Below are 21242 nucleotides of genomic sequence, written 5' to 3'. Positions count from 1 at the left end.
GCCCAAAGAATTGAGAAACCTTACTCCTTTGAATAAGTTACCTCGTCGGTATTTCAGTAGTTAGGATTAGTTTTCTTTAACATTTTTTTCCTATCAAGAGATACATAGTTTTTAGTGATATTTCATTCCATGTGACAAACTTCCGAAATAGGTAATATTCTACTTTATAAGGCCGATCATCATTAAAATATATTAGGATAAATTTATTGTGCCAATGTAATTTTACATCAAAGTTATCGAAACAGACAAAATTTTAAATTTTTATATGTAAATGAGTAAGTCGTATTTACCCTGAACAACTTCTTCATAAGAAAACTTTCAAGGAATAAACAATCTTAAACTAAAAATTTGTTCATGGTGAACACATAATTTTTGGTCCACTCCTCTTCAATTTTACTCAATGCATTGGGCAGAGTTTGGGTGGTCACTAATTGTATTGTTTCAATAGTCAAAATGATAATGATTTTTAGCACAACAATTTGGCACAGTGCAATAAAGCGCAGAATCATTACACTTGCCATGTGTCAAAAACATTCAAATCTAATAACGCTAGTTATAATGATATCAACAATATCTCTGATCCCTGATTTTTATTTCTGTTAAATCAAATAATATTCAGTCCCAAGTCAAAAGTTGAATAAACTAATAAAGTGTCTAAAAGGAGTTCAAATCAGTCCGTTGTATCGATAATATAATTTCCCCGTTTTACTTTTCACGAAATTAAACTTGGAAAGGGAACCGTTTTACATTGTTGGTAATCTAACTTTGAATAGTGAGATATAAGCAATAGGTTAAAACATGTGATGTTTATAGAGATATAAATAAAAATTCGTATTTACGGGTATTAACGGATAAAAAATATAATAAATAAGAAACTGATATTAAAAATATAATAAATAAGAAACTGATATTAAAGATGATTATGCTATTTACGAACATGAATATTTTTGATACCTATATATTTACAAAATAGATGTGAGTATCATGATATTCGTATTGTAGGCGTCTACACGTATCATTATTTTTCTAAGCTGTGGTTATATTCGACTTTCGTGAACAAGTTAATAAAAACTGATAAAACGTTGGCAGTTGCAGTGATTCTGACAAACGTCATATTCCGCAAACTAAAATCTTACGCATTTAGTTAAGAAATGGGGAAAATCCAAACGCAGGGGTAGAGTAAGTGGAGATGCATAAATGCTGGTGAAATTAATTGTGAAGCAAGAGAATATTGCATTCATCAGCAAAATGGTTTGGTGGTGGTTGATAATCACGTTCACGTGGAATCACCATCCACTTATTTTTACACATATATATACAATGGAAGTGATTATGCTCCAACAAGAAAAGTACTTCATTAAGCTACAATACAATTCAAAGTCCCACATAGATTAAAATACCAAAGAAAAGCGCGTTTGTGAGAAGAAGATGGAGTAAGTGTAAGGGATTTGAAATAGAGCATAATAGAAAATGATGCAATAATGAAGCCTCCTAATTACCCAACAGACCCCACCGTCGCACAGTGTTCACTCGAGAGGGTATTTTCAACGCTTTTTTGGATTGCATTCGTTTTTGCGGTGAGAGTGAGAGTAACAACTTAGGAAGAGGATCCAGCACAGAGAGCAAATGGCATTCTCGTAATCATGACCCCACTTTCTTCCCAGAAAACAACAACCCAACACCTCTTTCGTTTCTTACTTTCGTTTCTGTCTGTTTTTCCCATTTGTATCCGTTGAAACCCCACTTCCACTCTTCTCAACGCCAACACCACGCCCTGTTCCCTTACCCTTTTCAATGCTTATTATAACTTTTCTTCCCATTTTCAACCATGTCATCGTAGAAGAAGAAAGAGTTTTTTTTTCACCCACCCACTTCTCGTAACAAATAACAACCTTCACCCTTCTCCTCCCACAAAAAGTCAGTAACACCGATGACTGACGCCGGCGAAACCACGAGTGTGAGCTTGAAGCTTCTCGTGTTGGTGGCGGTTTTGGTCGTCTTCGCGGTGGTGATTCTTGTTCTCGTCTTCTTCCTGTGCTTGCGCGGCGGCCGGAGCTGGAAGCGACGGAAGCTGGCGGCGAAGCACAGCTCCGGGAGCATCCCTCTGGTGTCGAAGGAGATCATGGTGGTGAAGACCTCGGATCTCACCCCTGCGACGACGAGCGAGATTGGTGACGTGGAGGGTGATCCGAAGAAGGAGACGGGGATGAAGGTGGAGATTGACGCGGTGTTGAAGAGCGAAGTTTCCGGTGGTGGGGCCCACCGCAGCGAGGTGTCGGTGGAGGATCCGAACATAGGGTGGGGCCGGTGGTACAGCATGAAGGAAGTGGAACTCGCCACGCGCGGTTTCGCAGAAGGGAATGTTATTGGGGAAGGTGGGTACGGTGTTGTGTACAGAGGAATTCTGCACGATGCTTCCGTCGTTGCTGTCAAGAATCTTCTCAACAACAAGTATGTTACACACCCACATGTCTAAACTCCAAACTTTATTTTTTATACCTCAATTTTACTTCTCTGTCCTTTTTTATGCTTATTCTGCTGCATGTTACTCAATTTTTTACACTCCTCTGTTTCTTTCAACTGAACCTAGAAAACTCTTTCTCTCTAACTTTCTACCAATTATGTATCTATGAAATGGCTTCCATTTTCTTTTTGAATATGTTTGGATAGATATGATTTTGACATTCCAATACACGTTCTTCAAGTTCAAGACAAAATGAAGAAGAGAATCTGTTACTTTGAAAATGAGTATACTTTTGACGTTCCTCAACTCCCATTCCAAACGTCCAAACACGGTCTTAACCTGGGAAATGTGCAATCTGTTTGCTTTGAATTGTCTTCAGAAAAGTGAAGCGAGTTTGGTGGCTGATTGTTTTGCTTTTGAGAAACAATGGTTTACTTTTTTGTTTTTTCGCGTGGTTTGAGAGAGTTAAAATATTACCGCTACTACTACCATGATTACTCATAATATAAGCGTTCTGAACCTATAATAATAGTCACTTGCCTCTTTTCTAATTTGTTTTTTTTTTATTTATAGTGTTATTTTTGGTTGGGTAATAATGTTAGTATGTTGCTTTTCTCTTTACTTTTACTTTTTGCTTTATTTATCATGTCTGTATATAATTTCTGTTTTACCTTTTTTAAGATACCATCTTAATCCCCCCAAACTTTAGTTTATTGTAGTTATTTTGCAAGGAAAACTTTAGTTTATTAATATGGGAAGAATAATTACCTTGTATGCGTTTTGGGGTTTCTAAAAGCAAATTAAAAGATAACTTTCAGTTAATAACGGTAACTTGTATTTATGGTGAAAATGCTTTAAAGTTAATCATTGTCACCTAAAAATTGAAGTTGTCTGTACCAAAATTCTTGAAACTTCCATAATGAATTAAGAAAATGTGAGAAGGGCTTGTTTTAATTTTTATACAAATATTTTTTAATCTTTACCGTCCAAAGTTGTGACTGAAACACGTTAAAGTGAAGTTTCCTGAAACAATTCAATGAGCGTCTTTATTTATGTTAATTTATTGAAAAATCGTGTGTTATTGTATCGTAATCAGGGGTCAAGCAGAGAAGGAGTTTAAGGTAGAGGTTGAAGCTATTGGAAAAGTAAGGCATAAGAATTTGGTTCGTTTGGTGGGATATTGCGCAGAAGGTGCTCGAAGGTATTACTCTGTTTACATGGCTATTATTCTTTTGATTCAATGTCATTCAGACCATAGAAGTTCAGAATTCCTATGAATTTTCTTAAGTAACAATTTTACTGTCATTCAGGATGCTTGTTTATGAGTATGTTGACAACGGAAACTTAGAACAGTGGCTGCATGGTGATGTAGGATCAGTTAGCCCCTTGACATGGGATATTCGAATGAGAATTGCTATTGGGACAGCAAAAGGGTGAGTTTAATGTGCTGAAACTCTTTCTGACTAATGTTATCACATGCTCTGTGGTTTTATCCTTGATTATGTTATCTTAAGCATTCGATCACAAGAGTTAAAGTTTCTGCATTTGAAACAGGCTAGCCTATTTGCATGAAGGCTTAGAACCCAAAGTTGTGCACCGGGATATAAAATCCAGTAACATTCTGTTGGATAAAAACTGGAATGCCAAAGTATCAGATTTTGGACTTGCCAAACTCTTAGGATCTGAGAAAACACATGTAACTACGCGTGTAATGGGAACATTCGGGTAATTTTTTCTTACCATAATCTGAGTTGCTTTTCAACTTCCATAAATGGTAATCATCTTATGATTTGTTACCACTAATTTTCTGCAGATATGTTGCACCAGAGTATGCAAGCTCAGGTATGCTTAATGAGCGCAGTGATGTGTATAGCTTTGGAGTTCTACTCATGGAGATAATCACAGGAAGAAGCCCCATTGATTATTCAAGACCACCTGGAGAGGTGCTTCTGGGTTTTGTTCATGTTTTCATCAATATATTAAGGACATGTTTGGTGGAAAAACTTATCCATAAGCTAAAATTAACCTGAACATCAATTAAAATCATATTTTAAGCTAACAAGAAATCATTTTTACAAGTTAGTCCATGCATAAGTTCTTATTTTTCTATCTTAGAAGTGACTGTGAAGACTTAACATAGATTTGTAAATGTTCTTCATTCAGATGAATTTAGTAGATTGGTTCAAGGCAATGGTGGCAAGTCGTCGCAGTGAGGAGCTAGTTGATCCTTTGATTGAGATTCCACCCTCTCCAAGATCTTTGAAACGAGTTTTACTAATTTGTCTGCGGTGTATAGACATGGATGTCGTTAAACGACCAAAGATGGGTCAAATTGTTCATATGCTTGAAACAGATGATTTCCCCTTTCGTTCTGTAAGCACCACACTCAGCCACTCTTTCTCAGTTTTTCATCTTCCTTATATCACTAACTTTAACTTGTTGAATTGAATAGGAGCTACGCACAGTTAGAGAGAAAGATCCTTTGCCTTCTCATGCAGATGTTTCCATTAAAGTTCCTTATCCACCACCAAAGCATGCAGAAAGCGTAGAAAACTCAAGATGGAGATGATTGTTTGTATTGTTGGTCAATCAACTCTTGTGATGGAGTTATTTGTATTCAGATTTCATTATGTTATGAACAAGTTATATGAATCGCTGTGCATATCTTATACGGTTTAGTTATTTCCTTCGGGTTTCAACCATGCATTTTGTTGTATTGCATTATTGTAAATACGAACTTCACAATCTGTCAATTTTGTTTATCTGCTTGTGGACACATTCAAGAACCTTAGAGCACGTTTGGTCATTAACGTTACTTCCCATTTAAACATTCAGCCTCATTCCTAGTTTCTCACAGCACCGTAAAACAAATGTTAACTTGCAATTATTTTTATGATGCTTCCGACACTATGAACTATGATGGATCTGCTGCTGCCATGTTTGACATGAAACCGAATCTACGAATCAGTGATTTTCCTTAACTTCCACGACGGTCCTACGTACTGCAAGCACGATTCACCGCAAGTTGCTCTTGCAAGGAAAAAAAAAATGGTGTTTCTGATTCATACCAATTATTACCCCTGCATAATGCATGAGTTGTCGGGGCAGGTATTGATCTTTTTTCAGTACTGAACATCGTATGCATAATTAGCATAACGCCACAAAAGAGTTGGTACACTTTCGTTAGCTTGTGTTTTGTTTGCATGTTCCTCATACAAGCTTCGTTCCCTAGATAAGAGAATGTGACAGATGCTACCTAGATTTGTGCCTCTGACTCAGGAATTACAACACAGGCCCAATTGGTATTCAACACTTTATTGACAATTTTAAACTTCTTCTTCAAAACTTGAGTTAAAATAAATAAATCAGGCCATGCCTCTTATTTTCAACAAGAAAAACATTCACAATTAATTGGATCATAATTCATTTCAGGAAAGTTCAAACATTCATTATGTTTGTAATATTCTTTGAAGTTTCCGAACACAATATCAATCATATTGTTAAATATTATTTTATTGTCATGTTTTATATTAACATTATCCATTAAAAATGTTTTATATTAACATTATCACATTGAACGCAAAAACTTGTGTTGTTACCTTATAATTTTTCTATATTGAAATTAAAATCTTTACAATGTTATAATTTTCAATAAATTTCACTGGTTAATGATAGAAATGGAAAGTGTGTGATAGTAGTACCAATTTTCCCTCAATCACTTCTACTTATCTAATTATCTAAAAGAATTGGACTAAAGAAAATGACACGTGGGGGCAATAATTCCCTCCTCTCATTTCCCATAATTATATATTTTAGTTTTTCTTTTTAAAAAGGTTAACGGTTCAAGCATCATCTTCAGAGGGTACTATCAGATCTGTGCCATTTCTTCGAACCGCAGAGGAGGCATGGACGAGAAGCTCGTACAGCGGTTAGAATCGGCGGTGTCGCGCTTAGAGTCGCTCTCAGCCGGATTCCACCCATCGGCCTCGTCGGCCATCTCCGCCGACGACGCGGCGCGCGATCCGTCCGTCGTTGCGTTCGCCGATCTGATCGACCAGCACGTCGCTAGGTTTTCCCGCGCTGCGGAGGTTATCGGAGGACAGGTCTTGGATGTGTCGAAACTTGTGCAGGAAGCTTTCGGTGTTCAGAAAGAGCTTGTGATTGAGCTCAAACAAACACAGGTTCGTCATTGCTCTATCTTTGTTTTTCGTGTCGCGAGGAATGTTTGTTTTGGCGTGGGATTGAAGAATTTGGATGTTTGCATCGTGTGTGATAATATTGTCGTGTCCAAAAAATAGTGAGAATATTGATGGAATAAAAGTCTGATACCGATTGAACAAAATGTGGTGGCATTCTCTGACTGTTTTTTTATGGGAGTCTTGCATATGCTTTAAAATATAAATCTGTAGTTGTTGTTGTGGATTCGATGCTTGTTTTACCTGTCATGCTTGACAAAAGGTGAAGGTTCAATGTTCCGTTGGGTATTTGAGTATACAATAGCTTGTAAAGCGAAATTCAGAAGCAATTGCTCATGAAATAAGAGGTTTACCGCCAAGAAAGATCGAATTTAGTTTGTAGAGAAGGGAGTGCATATAGTTGCTCGTGCTGTAATGTTTTATTTTTTTGGACCTTATGTCACCTGTATTTGCAAATGCTGAGTTAGCATCTCTCGTCAACATTTACTGTGCAGAAGCCTGACGTTGCTGGGTTGGAGGCATTTCTGAAACCATTGAATGATGTGGTTACGAAAGCTACCAAATTGACAGAGGGAAGGAGATCTGATTTTTTTAATCACTTGAAGGCTGCTGCTGACAGTCTCTCTGCTCTAGCATGGATTGCATATGCGGGGAAGGACTGTGGTGAGTGATAAATGATTCTTTTGTTGGATGAATATTTATCCTTCAGTGATTTATGTCTCTTCTGTTTTTTCAAGGTTTGTGTATGCCAATTGCGCATGTGGAAGAAAGCTGGCAAATGGCTGAGTTTTACTGCAACAAGGTATTCTTGATAACTTTCAGAATCTTACTAATTTGTCTTGCACATAAAGGAGTCCCCGCAAGTGATCTTCCCTGATAATTTTAGTAATTTGTACTATATCCTTGCATTTAAAAAGTTTCACGTTTACTTTGAAATCAAATGTATAGGTGTATTCACTTGCTGAGTTACGTAAGCTTAATGGATGAGAAAGGAAATGAGTTACGATCAGCAATCTTAATGTTTGTATGCTTAGGCTCAGAAATTTGATTTTAAATGTCTGACTTACCATTTACTTTTGGCAACATTTACATATGGAAGGCTGTGTATTATAGATCAGGCACTAGCCTATTAGGCTTATTTGTTGCACTTCCTATCTCATATAACCTGCTATTTCATGGGTTGAGATAATGATCTTGCCCTATTCTTGGTTGTAATATTTAGGTGCTTGTAGAGTACAAAAACAAAGACCCAAATCATGTTGAATGGGCAAAAGCTCTTAAAGAGTTGTATCTACCTGGATTGAGAGATTATGTCAAGAGATTTCATCCTTTGGGCGCTGTTTGGAATCCAAAAGGAAAAGTCTATGCTCCATCAAAAGCTTCTGCTCCTGCTGCACCTGCCGCCCCTCCCCCTCCATCTGCTTCTCTATTTAGTTCTCAATCATCTCAGGCTTCATCTTCTAAGCCTAAAGAGGGTATGTCAGCTGTTTTTCATCAAATCAGTGAAGGAAACGTCACTTCAGGTAGCTTATTCATACTTATACATTGTTGATTGAACATTCAGCAGTCAACATCTATGAATTATATATTTTATCTAATAGGTTTGAGAAAGGTTACTGCTGATATGAAGACTAAGAATCGCACCGATAGAACTGGAGTTGTTGGTGCTATTGAAAAAGAAAGTCATGCAACTTCACGTGTGCCTTCTAAAGCAGGACCTCCAAAGTTTGAACTTCAAATGGGCCGCAAGTAGGTTTATATGTGTGTTTGAGTCTTTTAGTTACTATGTGTATAGAAGTGAATGCCAATAATTTCACTATTCAATCTCCCTAACTGAACCCTACTTATCTCTGCCAATGCAGATGGGTTGTTGAAAATCAAATTGAGAAGAAAGATTTGGTCATTGGAGATTGTGATTCAAAACAGTCTGTATATGTTTATGGATGCAAAAACTCTGTTTTGCAGATTCCAGGTAGTTATTCTTTCATCTCTTTTCCTATTTGGTATCCAACTTATCACTTGGTGAGAAGTTTACTAGTAATCACTTCTAAACAATTCGCAGGCAAGGTCAACAATATAACTATTGACAAATGCACAAAGATGGGAGTTGTATTTAAGGTCTGTGAAACATGGAATTTGATATTTAATAATATTATAAACGGAATCAATTCATTGAGAGATGAAAATTCTTTTTTTTTTTGTCTTAAAATGTAGGATGTTGTTGCAGCATTTGAGATTGTAAACAGTAGTGGGGTCGAGGTTCAATGCCAGGTACCTAGATTTCATTTTCTATTTTTTCCCCCTCAACCCATAACATCTTCCAATGCTGTTGGCGTGTTAGCTTGAATATCATATTGTTCTTCCCAGTAAATATTTTAATAGCTGATATAACTGATAAGATGCACATTATAAGAGTTTAAAATAAATACTTAATATGTCAAAACTGATTTAGTTATACTTCTGCTCTCTTTTACTAATCATAGGGTGCAGCTCCTACAATTTTAGTGGACAACACTTCTGGCTGCCAGCTATATCTGAGCAAAGACTCTTTACAAACATCCATAACTACAGCAAAGTCAAGTGAGATCAATGTCCTGGTTCCTAGTGCTGAAACTGATGGTGATTGGGTATGTTTTAGTTTTCCTCTTCTATATTTTCTATATTTGATGTTGAAAAGTTTGATTCCTCATCATCTGAGCAAAAACTAGTTAAAGTGTTGTATTCCCCCTAATTTCTTGTAGATAATTTCAATGTCTTAATAATTGAAAATTAAATACTAGAGTCTGTTTTTATGATTGTTATAGATGCTGTTTACTACAACTTAGAAAATAGCAATGTGAGGCGGCCAGTCCCAAAAATGCTCTAGTGGGATAGTAGAAAGTGGGATGATTACCAGCTTAAATATTATTCTTCGAACTAAATAATTTTTAAACATTTACTCCAAAAAAATTAAAGAATCTCATGATATAGGTCATATGTTACAACACACAATCACCGTCAAGATAGGAGCAATAAGAAAACAGCAATAAAGTTAAAAATTAAAGATGGTGAAAATAAAATAGAATGCAGTAGATAAAAATTAGGACAGTGTATGAAGGAAGAAGAAACAGCATACCACAAAAAAACACTAGCGTGTGATATTGAGTACTTTTAGAAGTTGTTTTTCTCTCACCTCAACTGTACTTGGCGATCTGAATTTGCTTACCTATCCTCACGTCTCACACAGCGGTGGATGAATCCGTCTATAGTTAGAATCTTATTTAAAAATTGTACAATTGTTAAACAGCGTGATCTTGGTTAGATATTAGTAGTGGACGAAGTCAAGTGACACCGAAATTTTAACGACGTCTTCTGTTTCAGGTGGAGCATTCCTTGCCACAACAATACATTCATTTGTTCAAGGATGGGCATTTTGAAACAACACCTGCTTCTCATTCTGGAGGTTAAATTGACTCGCAAGTTGAAGTTTCTATTTATTTTGGAATGCTGTGGGAGTGGCTTCAATTTGTTGTTTTGTTAATTCATTTACAAATACAGTCATATGAATAGGTTTACCATGTACTCGTTGTTTATGCTAGCGGTTTTTTCCATGGGTTTATTGAACCATTGGAATCCTCCATGCGATTTTTGGTTTTGATAGTTTGGTTCTGCGTGAGTATGTTTGTCTTAAGTTGCATCATGCAATCGGGTTTTTAGCTTTCAGAGGACCATTACAATCTGAATATCTAGGTTTGTTCTGGTGTTTTGCGTATTTTGAGGATAGAGCAAGGATGATGTTCTCGGTTCATTCGGAAATGTATTTTGTTCTTAGTTTGTAATGAGAAAAGACGAGTTATGGACGTTCCTGGCTTCTTAAATGCTGCTCAATATCTTAAATATTCAATGTTTCAATTGTTTAAACCATAAATTTGTTGGAGAGTATTAACTAAGAAGGTGAATGAAGGAAAATGCAACATATAATTTTACCATGATATTTTTATCAACAGTTAATAAGTAATTTTTATCAATTTTAATTTGCTGTTAGTTTCCTGGTTTTTGTTTTTTAACTAGCTAGATTTATACATCAATGCATCAATGCATTTTTAAGTATATAAGTGTTGACCTCTTTGACTTCTGACTCTTCTTTCATATTTATTTATTAATTAATGCTTTTTTTTTTGTCATGTCGGTTATTATATATTTTTTTCCTCCTTTTTCTACATCTCTTGTTTCCTTACACTTTCAAAGTCTACGTAAATTGATACATGAAACAAATGAAATCATTTTTCATTTAGTTTAATCACATTTCATCACTTTCCCCTTTGCAATTTTATCTATCGTTTTTAAATATGTAATTGGCAATTATGATCTAATATCTCATTTCGTTTTCCTTTTATTTTAAATAACTGATCATCTACTTTTGTTGTCAGACCATAGTATTGTGAGAAAAAAAATTGGAAGAATAATAACATAGTTGTTTTGTTGAACGTCAAATATAAATTTCCTTATATTTGCATTCAATTTTTATAAATAATATATATATATATATATATATATATATATACACACACACACTTTTTATATTTTTTAGGTTATATAATATCTGTATTTACTTTTTATTTTGCTTGTTCTATGATTTTTTCATTTAAGATATATTTAAATTCATCCGTTTTGCTTAAAAAATTATATCAATGTTTCCATTGTTTAAAAGTCTTTAGATTTGGTATTTAAACGAAGTCAGTTTGTTTAGTAGTATTTACAATTCACTTAAAAATTGAACTGCTCTCTAAGAAATGTCCTATTATTGAGAAAGAAAATATGATGTCTTTTAATAAAACTAATGAACATCACAAAAATTTAGTCCAGCTTCTTTTAAATAAATAAATGAATATATATATATATATATATATATATATATATATATATATATATATATATATATATATTCCTTGTTTGTGTTATTGTTTTTGTATGAGGTAATTATTAAGCATTGTTCTAACCCGTGAAATTTGTTCAAAGTTTTTTCACACACTTTATATGCAGGTTTGTATGTCTTGGACATTTTTTGTAAAGCGTCTTCTACAATCTTCTTAAGAAAAGTATTTTTTTTTCTTTATGAACATCACAGCTTATTCTTCTTTATTTTCTTTAGTCTTTTCTTCTTTCTTTTTGGGTGCAAAAGTTGAAACTTCTGCGTAGTCTTGTAGGAACCTTTTATTTGGTTCAAAGGAGCGTGCGGATTCGAAGCTTTGTGCGAAACCAGCTTAAAACCACAAACCCCGAATATTTTTACCTCTTTTCGCCCTTGTCCTTCCGTCGGAGAATTTATGTTCTGTTCTTCCCCATCGTCAAACAATACTGCCTATTTCATAAATTCATAAATATTACTATATATATATAATAATAATAATAATAATAATAATAATATAAAGACATAATACACAACCTGAACCATAAACAAATTTAGTGAAAGAATGAAACTAATCAAATCAAGCTAGCCTGTGAAACTACACAACCTCATAATTTTCAACATTCATATAGTGTAACTTCACATAAATATTTCTACATATGTTAAAAATAATGTGTCAAAGTTATGTTATAGCGTTAAATATATATATATATATATATATATATATTAATATATACATGCATACTAAAACATTTCAAACATTAAAGATAGAATTTTGATGTTTGAAAAATCAAAATTCAAAACATTTCATCTCCCCCTTATTCTTCTTGTTTTCATTCATTGCGAGAAAGTTACTTAGACAGGAATAGAAATAAAAATAAAGGAACATAAAAAAACTATAAATTATTAGTGAATTTGAAATCTAATTCAATATTTTAAAATTAGTTTTTGAGATGAGATTTGCATTTGACATCAATTTTATCTAAAAATTTTAAGTTAATAAGATTATGAATTTTTATTTTTATATTGTTTAATTTTTTTTTTATTTAATATAAAACTTTTAACTCACTTATTATTTTTAACACTCAAATATCATATTAAAAAAAGTAAACTTTAGATGTAACTTAATCTTACAAAATCATATTCTAGCGTTAATTAAAACGGACCTTATCACCGATTCTCTTAACGATCACCAGCCTAACCCTAGTGCTTACTCTTGGACCCGTCAGTATTTAAAGTAATTTTTCAAAGCACTTTCTTTCTATAGTTAGAAATTCTCCTTTACATCTTTATCTGCATGCCTGTGATCTGTGATATATTTTCTCTCTGAGTACATTGGTTTTGGCTTTCATATTCATGTTGCCTTCATAAGAAAATATTCTCGAACTACAAACTCAAGAGAATAGTTTTGTGAAACTGAACCACCATGGCTACACATTCCAACTCTTCATTCCTTCTCCACCTTTCCCTCATCATCACAGCACTCTGCATTGCTGGTACGTTCTCTCAATTCCATATCCATTCTAACCATTTACCTTTTTAAATTTTTCTTCTTTGTTTTCTTTCATTACGAATGAACAACGTGTTTTCAAGTGCAACTGCTTCAGTGTTTCTCAAGCACCACAACCCTTCACTCAAAGTTGGATTTTGAGTCCATTTTAAAACTGCTTTATAATTATAGTGTTGATTTGGCTTCATGGTTAGTGGTCTCACTTAAAGAATGTAATGTATTAGTGAATATTAGCCACGAAAATATGTATAAATTATTGTGTCATTAAGTAGTGGCTTTCTACTGAATCTTTTTCGTACTGCAGTTTCACAACCCTTCATCGGCGTCAACTACGGCCAGGTCGCCGACAACCTTCCGTCGCCGGAGGCCTCTGTGGAGCTTCTCAAATCTACGACGGTCGGGAAAGTACGTCTATACGGCGCGGATCCGGCGATCATAAAGGCGCTAGCGAACTCCGGCATTGGAATCGTCATCGGCGTGGCCAACGGCGACATTCCGAGTTTGGCATCTCATCCCGACTCGGCCACTCAGTGGGTCAACGCGAACGTGTTGCCACATTACCCCGAAAGCAACATCACTATGATCGCCGTCGGCAATGAGATCATGGGCTCCGGCGACGATGGCCTCGTGTCGCAGCTACTCCCGGCGATGCAAAATGTCCAGAATGCCCTCAACTCGGCCTCACTCGGTGGCAAAATAAAAGTTTCCACGGTGCATTCTATGGCTGTGTTGACTCGGTCGGAGCCTCCCTCGGCCGGGTCGTTCGACCCAGGTTTGATGGATATCCTCCAACCGTTGGTAGCGTTTTTGAAGAATAACGAGTCACCTTTCGCCATCAACCCATACCCGTTCTTCGCTTACCGGAGCGACCCGAGACCCGAAACACTCGCATTCTGTCTATTTCAGCCAAATTCGGGTCGGGTCGATCAGGTCAGCGGGAAGATTTATTCCAACATGTTTGACGCTCAGGTCAGCAACTTATTTCCCTTTCTTATTTTATTAAATTTGTCACCAAAAATTATATATACTCACTCACCGCATCTTATCAAATTTATATTTCAACTTTTTTTCCTACACAGATATTTGTTAACTTAATACAAATAAAATGAGTAGAATAACACATTTATGAATTAAAATAGATTAAAGTAATGTAACGATAAGAAAATTATTTTTGTGTAATTTCATCAAGCATGCAGGAAATACAATGTAAATTGTGGCATGTTTTACACGTACCCACCTACATGCATTTACGTGTCCGATAATCTTCACTTTGATTTAGGTTGTCAAAAATCGAAAAATGCAAGATCCTTAACCAACTTTAAAATTTTAAATCTTTTTATGAATTGGTATATAAGTGTAAAGAGTCTGGTTGTACAAATTATTCCTCCAGTTTACCTTTATTCCGTCATCTAAGACCTTTTTTAGTCAATTATTTTCTAATATTTAAAAAAAAAATTACATATACATTCCATATGGTATATCGCAATTTCAATTTAATATTCCTTTTTTAACTTTGGTCACCAAAGCGAATATAATAATTACCTTTTTATATCTCAGATTCTCCACCTCATGCCACTTCGCTTTCCGCTGTCTAGTTGTGACAAATTGAAATATGTATGGTGGCTGAAGCCAAATTTCAAATATTTGATGTGATGGCAGTTACTTAGTTTTAATGATAATGAATTCATCTTTTAAGCTAAGTTAATAATTTAATCTCACAATTAAATTATAAAAAGAAGTTTACTTTTGTTTAAATATTTTAAATTTATTTTATTTCTGGTTACTACGAGAAGCATGATTGGTGTACTGTGATGTTGAGCATAGGTGGATGCAGTGCACTCTGCTTTGAGCAGCATGGGGTTTGAGGAGATGGAGATAGTGATTGCTGAGACAGGATGGCCCTCTCGTGGGGACAGGAATGAAGCAGGAGCAAGTGTTGAAAACGCAAGAGCCTACAATGGAAACCTAATTGCACATCTTAGATCAATGGTTGGCACTCCTTCCATGCCTGCCAAATCTCTGGACACATTCATTTTTGCACTCTATGATGAGGATCTCAAACCTGGTCCACCATCTGAGAGAGCCTTTGGCCTCTTCAAAACTGATCTCACCATGGCATATGATGTTGGCCTAGCCAACTCTGCCTCAACCCATAAGGTTTAACGTGTTTCGTATATTTCATATATTTGAGTTGTTTATTGAGTTGTTTATATCGTTTCACATATTTTTCTTTAATGTCAGATGAAAAACATATTCGACTAACATGTTTCTTTTTTAGTAACATATTAAGTTGTTTTTCTCCAGAATCCACCGACCAGTCCTTATGGTCCTTATACTCCTGAAAGGGAAACACAATGGTGTGTTCCAAAGGTGGAAGTGAGTGAGGATGAATTGCAGAGAAATATTGATTATATCTGTGGTAACTTAGCTATAGATTGTGGAGCAATTCAGCCAGGAGGTGTTTGTTATGAACCTAACACAGTCTTGTCTCATGCTACCTTTGCTATGAATCTCTACTACCAGAACATTGGAAGAAATCCATGGAACTGTGATTTTTCTCAAACAGCAATGCTTACTTCTCAAAATCCAAGTAAGTTTTCTTACAATTTCTCTGGAATATAACCATTTGCCATATATTCATCTATGTCTTAGCTTTGTAACTTCATTTTCCTCCAACTTGTAGGTTACAGTGATTGTGTTTATCCTGGTGGAAGTACCTGAAAAGACTTCAACTTTGTCTGTTCAAAATTTTATTTACACTACAATTGGATCCAGGAATAAGAGTCGATCATTTTGGCCTCTTTTATTCATGTTATTTTAATTTCAAATAGGTTCAACGAATCAATTTAAATGGATACCAATTATCCTTCTCTGTGTCATGTATCTCTCAGTGTGTTAGAAAGCAAGATGCAAATTAAGTTAATAAAAGTCACAGTTTACAATTATGTTCCTTTCAATTCTTTTATATCACCATAATCTTCTTTTTGCTCTCTGTATTTGGATATAAGGATTTCTCCCATCTTATCATAACTTGGTCTTTAATTTTAGGACAATGACAAGTGTTTGTTTTTATTCGTGATTACATTTATATAAAAGGTTATGATATTATTTTTAATTTAAAATGTTAAGAAAATAAATTTATGAATATTTTTAATTATATATTAGTTATCTTATTTTATTTAATGTATAACATTTAATTCATCTTAAATTTTTGACAAAAAATAATGGTTACTGTTAAATTTAATTATAAATCTACAAATTTATTAGTGAATTCATTCTAACTAAACTGCATAAAAGTCAGTCAAAGATAATAAATGAGGTGTAAACTACGAGGAACAGTGTTTCTGTAAATGTTGTTGAACTTATTAAACATGAATTCCGTTGTCGTCCAGCGGTTAGGATATCTGGCTTTCACCCAGGAGATCCGGGTTCAATTCCCGGCAACGGAATGTTTTTGCTTTTTTTTTTATTATTAATTAAAATTGGTGTGTTTTTTTTTTTTATTATTAATTAAAATTGGTGTGTTTTGCTGATAAGAAGGTAATGTTGGACAACATAAACTAAGTTTTGGGCTTTCACACAGCCTTATCTCCTAATTGGGTAGGTTTCACATTTGACTTTTGGAATGAGACAAGACAATTGTAGAGTATAACCTTCTCACATCTTCTTTGTTTTGAAAACAAAAAGGTAGGTTTGAAACAAAGCTGAACAATCTCTAATAATATTTTATGCCACCAATTTGTGCAAGTCAAATATTGGAATGAAACCTTTTAGATTTTCATGGGTTGAATTTTAAGGATACAGCTATAAAATAAATTGAGGAATCTAAAACTGAAGAGAAATCTCTTATCTTTTAGACCATGTTAAGTCTGTATATATTACTTTTGATTTGGTAATTTTGATGTTTCATATTTGAGAAGAAGTTGTAAAAATAAATATCTCAACTGTTAAATAGTAAAAATATCAATTAGTTAACAAATATCAATAACTAAAAACTATAGATGAACATTTTAAACTAATTAACAATTTTTGGTATGAATTAATCCTTGAAGTGTTGTTACTTCTACAATTCACACTCAAAACTAAAATTCATTGATTGAGAACAACAAAAATAAAGATAATCATGTTCTTGGAATAATAACAACTCAAGATTCAACATGCACATGTTTATGTTAAAGTTTCAATGAATCAAAATATTGTCTGACTCAAGAAAGATTCACACATGCAGTGTCAGAAGTTAGAAAGAAAGAACCACACCTTACTTCTTTGCTTTGTTACTGCATTGTTTAACTGGAAGAAAAATAGAGAAAGTAAGAAGTAGATAGATGAAAACCTTTTAAAAAAATAAAAATAAAATAATACACTGGAAAAATATAAAATAAATATAATCAAGAGTATTTGAATTTTTATTCAATTATATGCACATTTGTGCGAAATTTTGACTGCGCGGAACTCATCAATTTCTGTAAAAAAATATATTTTCACTTCTCACGCGATCGATGTAACAATATTCTGTCGTTTCCATTGTCTTCTACTGTCTCTATTTTGAAGCCCACCAAACACTCCCTTAACTCCAACATCCTCAACTCAACTTCATCTTACAAATAATTAACCTTTCCAATTAATTTGTTGTAAAACTAAAATAAAAAGCATTCTCAGAAACATGGTCTTCCCAACACCAACCTCTTCCTTTCTTCCTTAATTGGTGTGTGAGTTTAGGGAGCCCAAATGTCTGTTGCGGAGCTCAAGGAGCGTCACTCCGCTGCCATCGACACCGTCAACAGTCTCAGACACCGATTGAAGCAGAAGCGTCTTTCTTTGCTCGACACAGATAGTATAACCCTTTTCTCTTCTTCTTATTTTAGATTATTAATGATTTTTGTTTGTTTGTTTGAGGTTCAACTTGTAGAACTTGTTGCCAATAATTGGTCATAGATCTTGCTGATTGAACACTTTGTTTGATGGAAAATTTGCAGTCTGTGAGTATGCGAGGTCTCAGGGTAGAACACCTGTGACCTTTGGACCTACGGATCTGGTTTGCTGTAGAACCTTGCAGGGTCACACGGGCAAGGTACCCTATTTTTTTTGTATTGTTTTTCTACTTTATATGTTATGCATGACTTCGCATGTTCCTCAATTTTGGTTGTTAGGTTGACTTGGTTTCAAGAACATCACAGTTGCTGCTTATCACTAGGCAATTCTTAAGTTGTTGATTGATTATGGAATTAATTACCTCTCAGTAACTTGGATAAACTTCTCCCTAAGCATTGTGGAAGAGGATATTAGTTTTATGAAATGTTAAAATGAGAGGGTTTTACAGTTAACTCATCCACCAGTTAATTTTAACTTCTGAGAAGTTTATCCAACCATAGATGAGGACTATAAGTTATTAGACTACTCCTTTGCATTTTGTTTTTAGTTTTGAATGATATCTAGAATGTGATGCATATTGGTCAGGACGGAATCATCTGCTATCTAGCTTCCTTTTTACTTGCTGTGACTGGAGAGAGATAGCCTTAGTCTGTATGCATAGAGGAATCATCATGCCTTTGATATACTACTTAGTGATTATTGTAGATTTCTTATTACAATCAAACTTGCAGAGGTTAGGTTGACTTGGAATTCGTTTCAAATTTACAGGTGTATTCATTAGATTGGACTTCTGAAAAAAGTCAGATTGTTAGTGCATCTCAAGATGGGCGATTAATAGTTTGGAATGCTCTAACGCGGCAGAAAATCCATGCCATAAAGCTTCCTTGTGCATGGGTCATGACATGTGCTTTTTCGCCAACCGGTCAGTCTGTTGCATGTGGTGGTCTTGACAGTGTTTGTTCTATTTTCCATCTTAATTCACCCACTGACAAAGATGGGAATCTACCTGTTTCCCGGATGCTTAGTGGACATAAGGGTTATGTTTCCTCTTGTCAGTATGTTCCGGATGAAGATACTCATTTAATTACTGGTTCTGGTGATCAGACATGTGTTTTATGGGATATAACTACTGGCCTTAAAACATCTGTCTTTGGAGGAGAGTTCCAGTCTGGACACACTGCAGATGTATACAGGTGTGTTAGTTGTCTACTGAATTAGTTTGAACCAATTTTTGTTGTTTCAGTAATTAATTATCTCTTTGTATGGTTAATATGCCTACCTTCCATCTATTATGAAAACCTACAAAAGGATTATTGTCTCTGTACAAAATGAAACTGTACAATACAACTAACTCCATAATACTGGCAAGACTAGAGAACTTGTCAGATAATGAATGTTTGTTTTATGGTCAAATATTTTTCCTACGCTGTTCAACCTTTCAGTTGAGGAAGAAAAAAGATAAGAGTACATTCATTTGACATTGCAGCGGATTTGAATGTTGTCAGTGTTCAACTTTGCATCTTTTCCCTTTTTCTTGGTATATAAGTCTGAGTAAGGGTAGGATTTGACCACAAGACATTCATGATAATATGTTAGATAAAGAATCTGTTTGACATAATAGTATATTGGATATAGTTTCAGCATTTCTGTAAATTCAATGGAGGTATTTGCCTGCTTTCATAATGAAGGGATGCATGTGTTAGGAATCCAAAGAGTGAATTTGTTGATTGAATGAAATTGAATAGCAATAAGGAGAAAGAATTATCCTCCAAGGACCAAGGCTTTCCCCTTTCTTACAAACTTGTTAATTGCCTGCATGCCTTTTTTCTTCTATCTGTGTAATTGATCCCCTCTTGTGAACTAACTACTTTATCTGTTGCCAACATATTCCACCTTCACTTCAGTTTCAACTCCTAACAATCTGTGCTATTGATGAAAAGTAAAGGAGAAGCTGTAGTAACTTACTCTTGTTGCTTTTGATTTATTGAATAAACTAATCTACAAAAGAATGACCATTGCTGCTTCAAGATGCAAGTCATGTACATAAAATTATAACTTTCTTTCTACACACATAAATTATGAAATCTGGTTTAAATACAGAGTTTCTTTTCAATATTATTTGTTAATATCAAGTCTTTTCTGAGAAATATATTATTTTGTTATTCTCTCTCAGTATCTCCATTAATGCATCCAACTCAAGAATGTTTGTATCTGGTTCTTGCGATGCAACGGCTCGATTGTGGGATACCCGCGTGGCAAGTCGAGCAGTGCGGACATTTCATGGGCATGAGGGAGATGTTAATGCAGTTAAATTCTTTCCGGATGGAAATAGATTTGGAACTGGCTCGGATGATGGTACCTGCAGATTGTTTGACATTAGGACTGGACACCAACTTCAAGTATACTATCAGCAGCACAGTGACAATGACATTCCGCCTGTGACTTCCATTGCATTCTCTGCATCAGGAAGACTTCTTTTTGCTGGATACACAAATGGAGATTGCTATGTTTGGGACACTTTACTGGCAAAGGTATTTGGTATTTTAGGTTGCATTTTCTGGCTGCAATATGAAAGAAATCGGCTTAGTATTTTAAAAGAACATTTGTTTGCTTTCTTTGTAGGTGGTCTTGAATTTAGGATCTCTCCAAGACTCTCATGACGACAGGATCAGCTGTTTAGGTTTGTCAGCTGATGGAAGTGCTTTGTGTACAGGAAGTTGGGACACAAACTTAAAGGTGAGCATGTATTTTGTGCATATTCAATAAATCTTAGGCTATGTGCTAACTACTTGTCCGTTGCAGATATGGGCTTTTGGAGGGCATAGGAAGACAACTTAAGAGCATTGAGGGGATGATGAAATTGAAGATGAAGTCATATAACCCTTCATTTTAGGCTTGCAAATAGTGCAGCTGTTTGTTTATGCTCATATCTGTTTGTTCACGTGTGATCTAAATAGTACTTTTTCCATTGTACTACCCGCTTCGGTAACTATACCTTAAACCAAAATGAAGGACTGTTTGTTTTCTAGTCTCAGCGTAGCACGGCTATACATACCAATTCCTCTTAATTATGATGATTATGGAGCTTCCTGAAAGGGTCCCAAACTATATTCAATCAAATATTTTATTTGTTTTAATGAATATAAATGGTATTTGTCCACCAAAACCGTAATTGTGGCCGTTAAAACCTACTCAATCGCTTATGCCGTACCAGGAGAAAAGTGTAGATCAAAATGCGATGCTCGATGCTCATTTATATGCAAGTTTTGGTTTATATGCAAGTTGTAGCATGTATTGAAAAACCTGATCGTG

General features: G+C 34.8%; 4 protein-coding genes and 1 non-coding gene across 5 annotated transcripts; all 5 read left to right on the top strand.

Moving 5' to 3' along the window:
* The first annotated feature begins 1441 nt into the window (after positions 1–1441).
* On the top strand, positions 1442–5240 carry LOC114169826 (Protein kinase superfamily protein). Its single transcript, XM_028055148.2, has 7 exons — positions 1442–2451; positions 3561–3665; positions 3775–3897; positions 4019–4189; positions 4278–4407; positions 4628–4837; positions 4917–5240. Exons 1-7 carry the CDS (start codon positions 1931–1933, stop codon positions 5031–5033), a joined length of 1377 nt encoding a protein of 458 aa, XP_027910949.1. The 5' UTR covers positions 1442–1930; the 3' UTR covers positions 5034–5240.
* A 1052-nt stretch (positions 5241–6292) lies between these two features.
* On the top strand, positions 6293–10499 carry CAP1 (cyclase associated protein 1). Its single transcript, XM_028055286.2, has 10 exons — positions 6293–6645; positions 7155–7323; positions 7398–7462; positions 7883–8183; positions 8262–8409; positions 8523–8632; positions 8723–8778; positions 8875–8931; positions 9144–9287; positions 10021–10499. The coding sequence occupies exons 1-10, from the start codon at positions 6370–6372 to the stop codon at positions 10105–10107; spliced, it is 1413 nt and encodes a 470-aa protein (XP_027911087.1). The 5' UTR covers positions 6293–6369; the 3' UTR covers positions 10108–10499.
* Positions 10500–12825: 2326 nt separating this feature from the next.
* On the top strand, positions 12826–16003 carry LOC114169005 (glucan endo-1,3-beta-glucosidase 7). The gene is made up of 5 exons (XM_028054014.2): positions 12826–13044; positions 13363–14027; positions 14883–15215; positions 15363–15648; positions 15742–16003. Exons 1-5 carry the CDS (start codon positions 12975–12977, stop codon positions 15777–15779), a joined length of 1392 nt encoding a protein of 463 aa, XP_027909815.1. The 5' UTR covers positions 12826–12974; the 3' UTR covers positions 15780–16003.
* Positions 16004–16435: 432 nt separating this feature from the next.
* Positions 16436–16507, top strand: TRNAE-UUC (transfer RNA glutamic acid (anticodon UUC)). The gene has a single exon. It is a non-coding gene; the product is annotated as a tRNA-Glu (tRNA).
* Positions 16508–17595: 1088 nt separating this feature from the next.
* Positions 17596–20958, top strand: AGB1 (GTP binding protein beta 1). Its single transcript, XM_028055325.2, has 6 exons — positions 17596–17892; positions 18035–18129; positions 18699–19123; positions 20104–20461; positions 20553–20666; positions 20733–20958. Exons 1-6 carry the CDS (start codon positions 17787–17789, stop codon positions 20766–20768), a joined length of 1134 nt encoding a protein of 377 aa, XP_027911126.1. The 5' UTR covers positions 17596–17786; the 3' UTR covers positions 20769–20958.
* Positions 20959–21242: the final 284 nt, after the last annotated feature.

The sequence above is a fragment of the Vigna unguiculata genome, chromosome 11 (assembly GCF_037176805.1).
Source record: "Vigna unguiculata cultivar grain cowpea cultivar isolate G323 ecotype 2 chromosome 11, ASM3717680v1, whole genome shotgun sequence".
Classification (NCBI taxonomy): Eukaryota; Viridiplantae; Streptophyta; class Magnoliopsida; order Fabales; family Fabaceae; genus Vigna; species Vigna unguiculata.
Note: the sequence above shows the minus strand (reverse complement) of the source record. Positions and strands in the feature narration are given on the sequence as shown.

Bases quoted from the DNA above. Each gene is read 5' to 3' on its own strand.
- LOC114169826 (XM_028055148.2), top strand. From the start codon at position 1,931: ATGACTGACGCCGGCGAAACCACGAGTGTGAGCTTGAAGCTTCTCGTG. The intron at 2,452-3,560 runs GTATGTTACACA...TATCGTAATCAG, and splicing joins AAGAATCTTCTCAACAACAA to GGGTCAAGCAGAGAAGGAGT. The intron at 4,838-4,916 runs GTAAGCACCACA...TGAATTGAATAG, and splicing joins ATGATTTCCCCTTTCGTTCT to GAGCTACGCACAGTTAGAGA.
- CAP1 (XM_028055286.2), top strand. From the start codon at position 6,370: ATGGACGAGAAGCTCGTACAGCGGTTAGAATCGGCGGTGTCGCGCTTA. The intron at 7,463-7,882 runs GTATTCTTGATA...TGTAATATTTAG, and splicing joins CTGAGTTTTACTGCAACAAG to GTGCTTGTAGAGTACAAAAA. The intron at 8,932-9,143 runs GTACCTAGATTT...TACTAATCATAG, and splicing joins GGGTCGAGGTTCAATGCCAG to GGTGCAGCTCCTACAATTTT.
- LOC114169005 (XM_028054014.2), top strand. From the start codon at position 12,975: ATGGCTACACATTCCAACTCTTCATTCCTTCTCCACCTTTCCCTCATC. The intron at 14,028-14,882 runs GTCAGCAACTTA...TGTTGAGCATAG, and splicing joins CCAACATGTTTGACGCTCAG to GTGGATGCAGTGCACTCTGC. The intron at 15,216-15,362 runs GTTTAACGTGTT...GTTTTTCTCCAG, and splicing joins ACTCTGCCTCAACCCATAAG to AATCCACCGACCAGTCCTTA.
- AGB1 (XM_028055325.2), top strand. From the start codon at position 17,787: ATGTCTGTTGCGGAGCTCAAGGAGCGTCACTCCGCTGCCATCGACACC. The intron at 18,130-18,698 runs GTACCCTATTTT...TCAAATTTACAG, and splicing joins TGCAGGGTCACACGGGCAAG to GTGTATTCATTAGATTGGAC. The intron at 19,124-20,103 runs GTGTGTTAGTTG...ATTCTCTCTCAG, and splicing joins CACACTGCAGATGTATACAG to TATCTCCATTAATGCATCCA.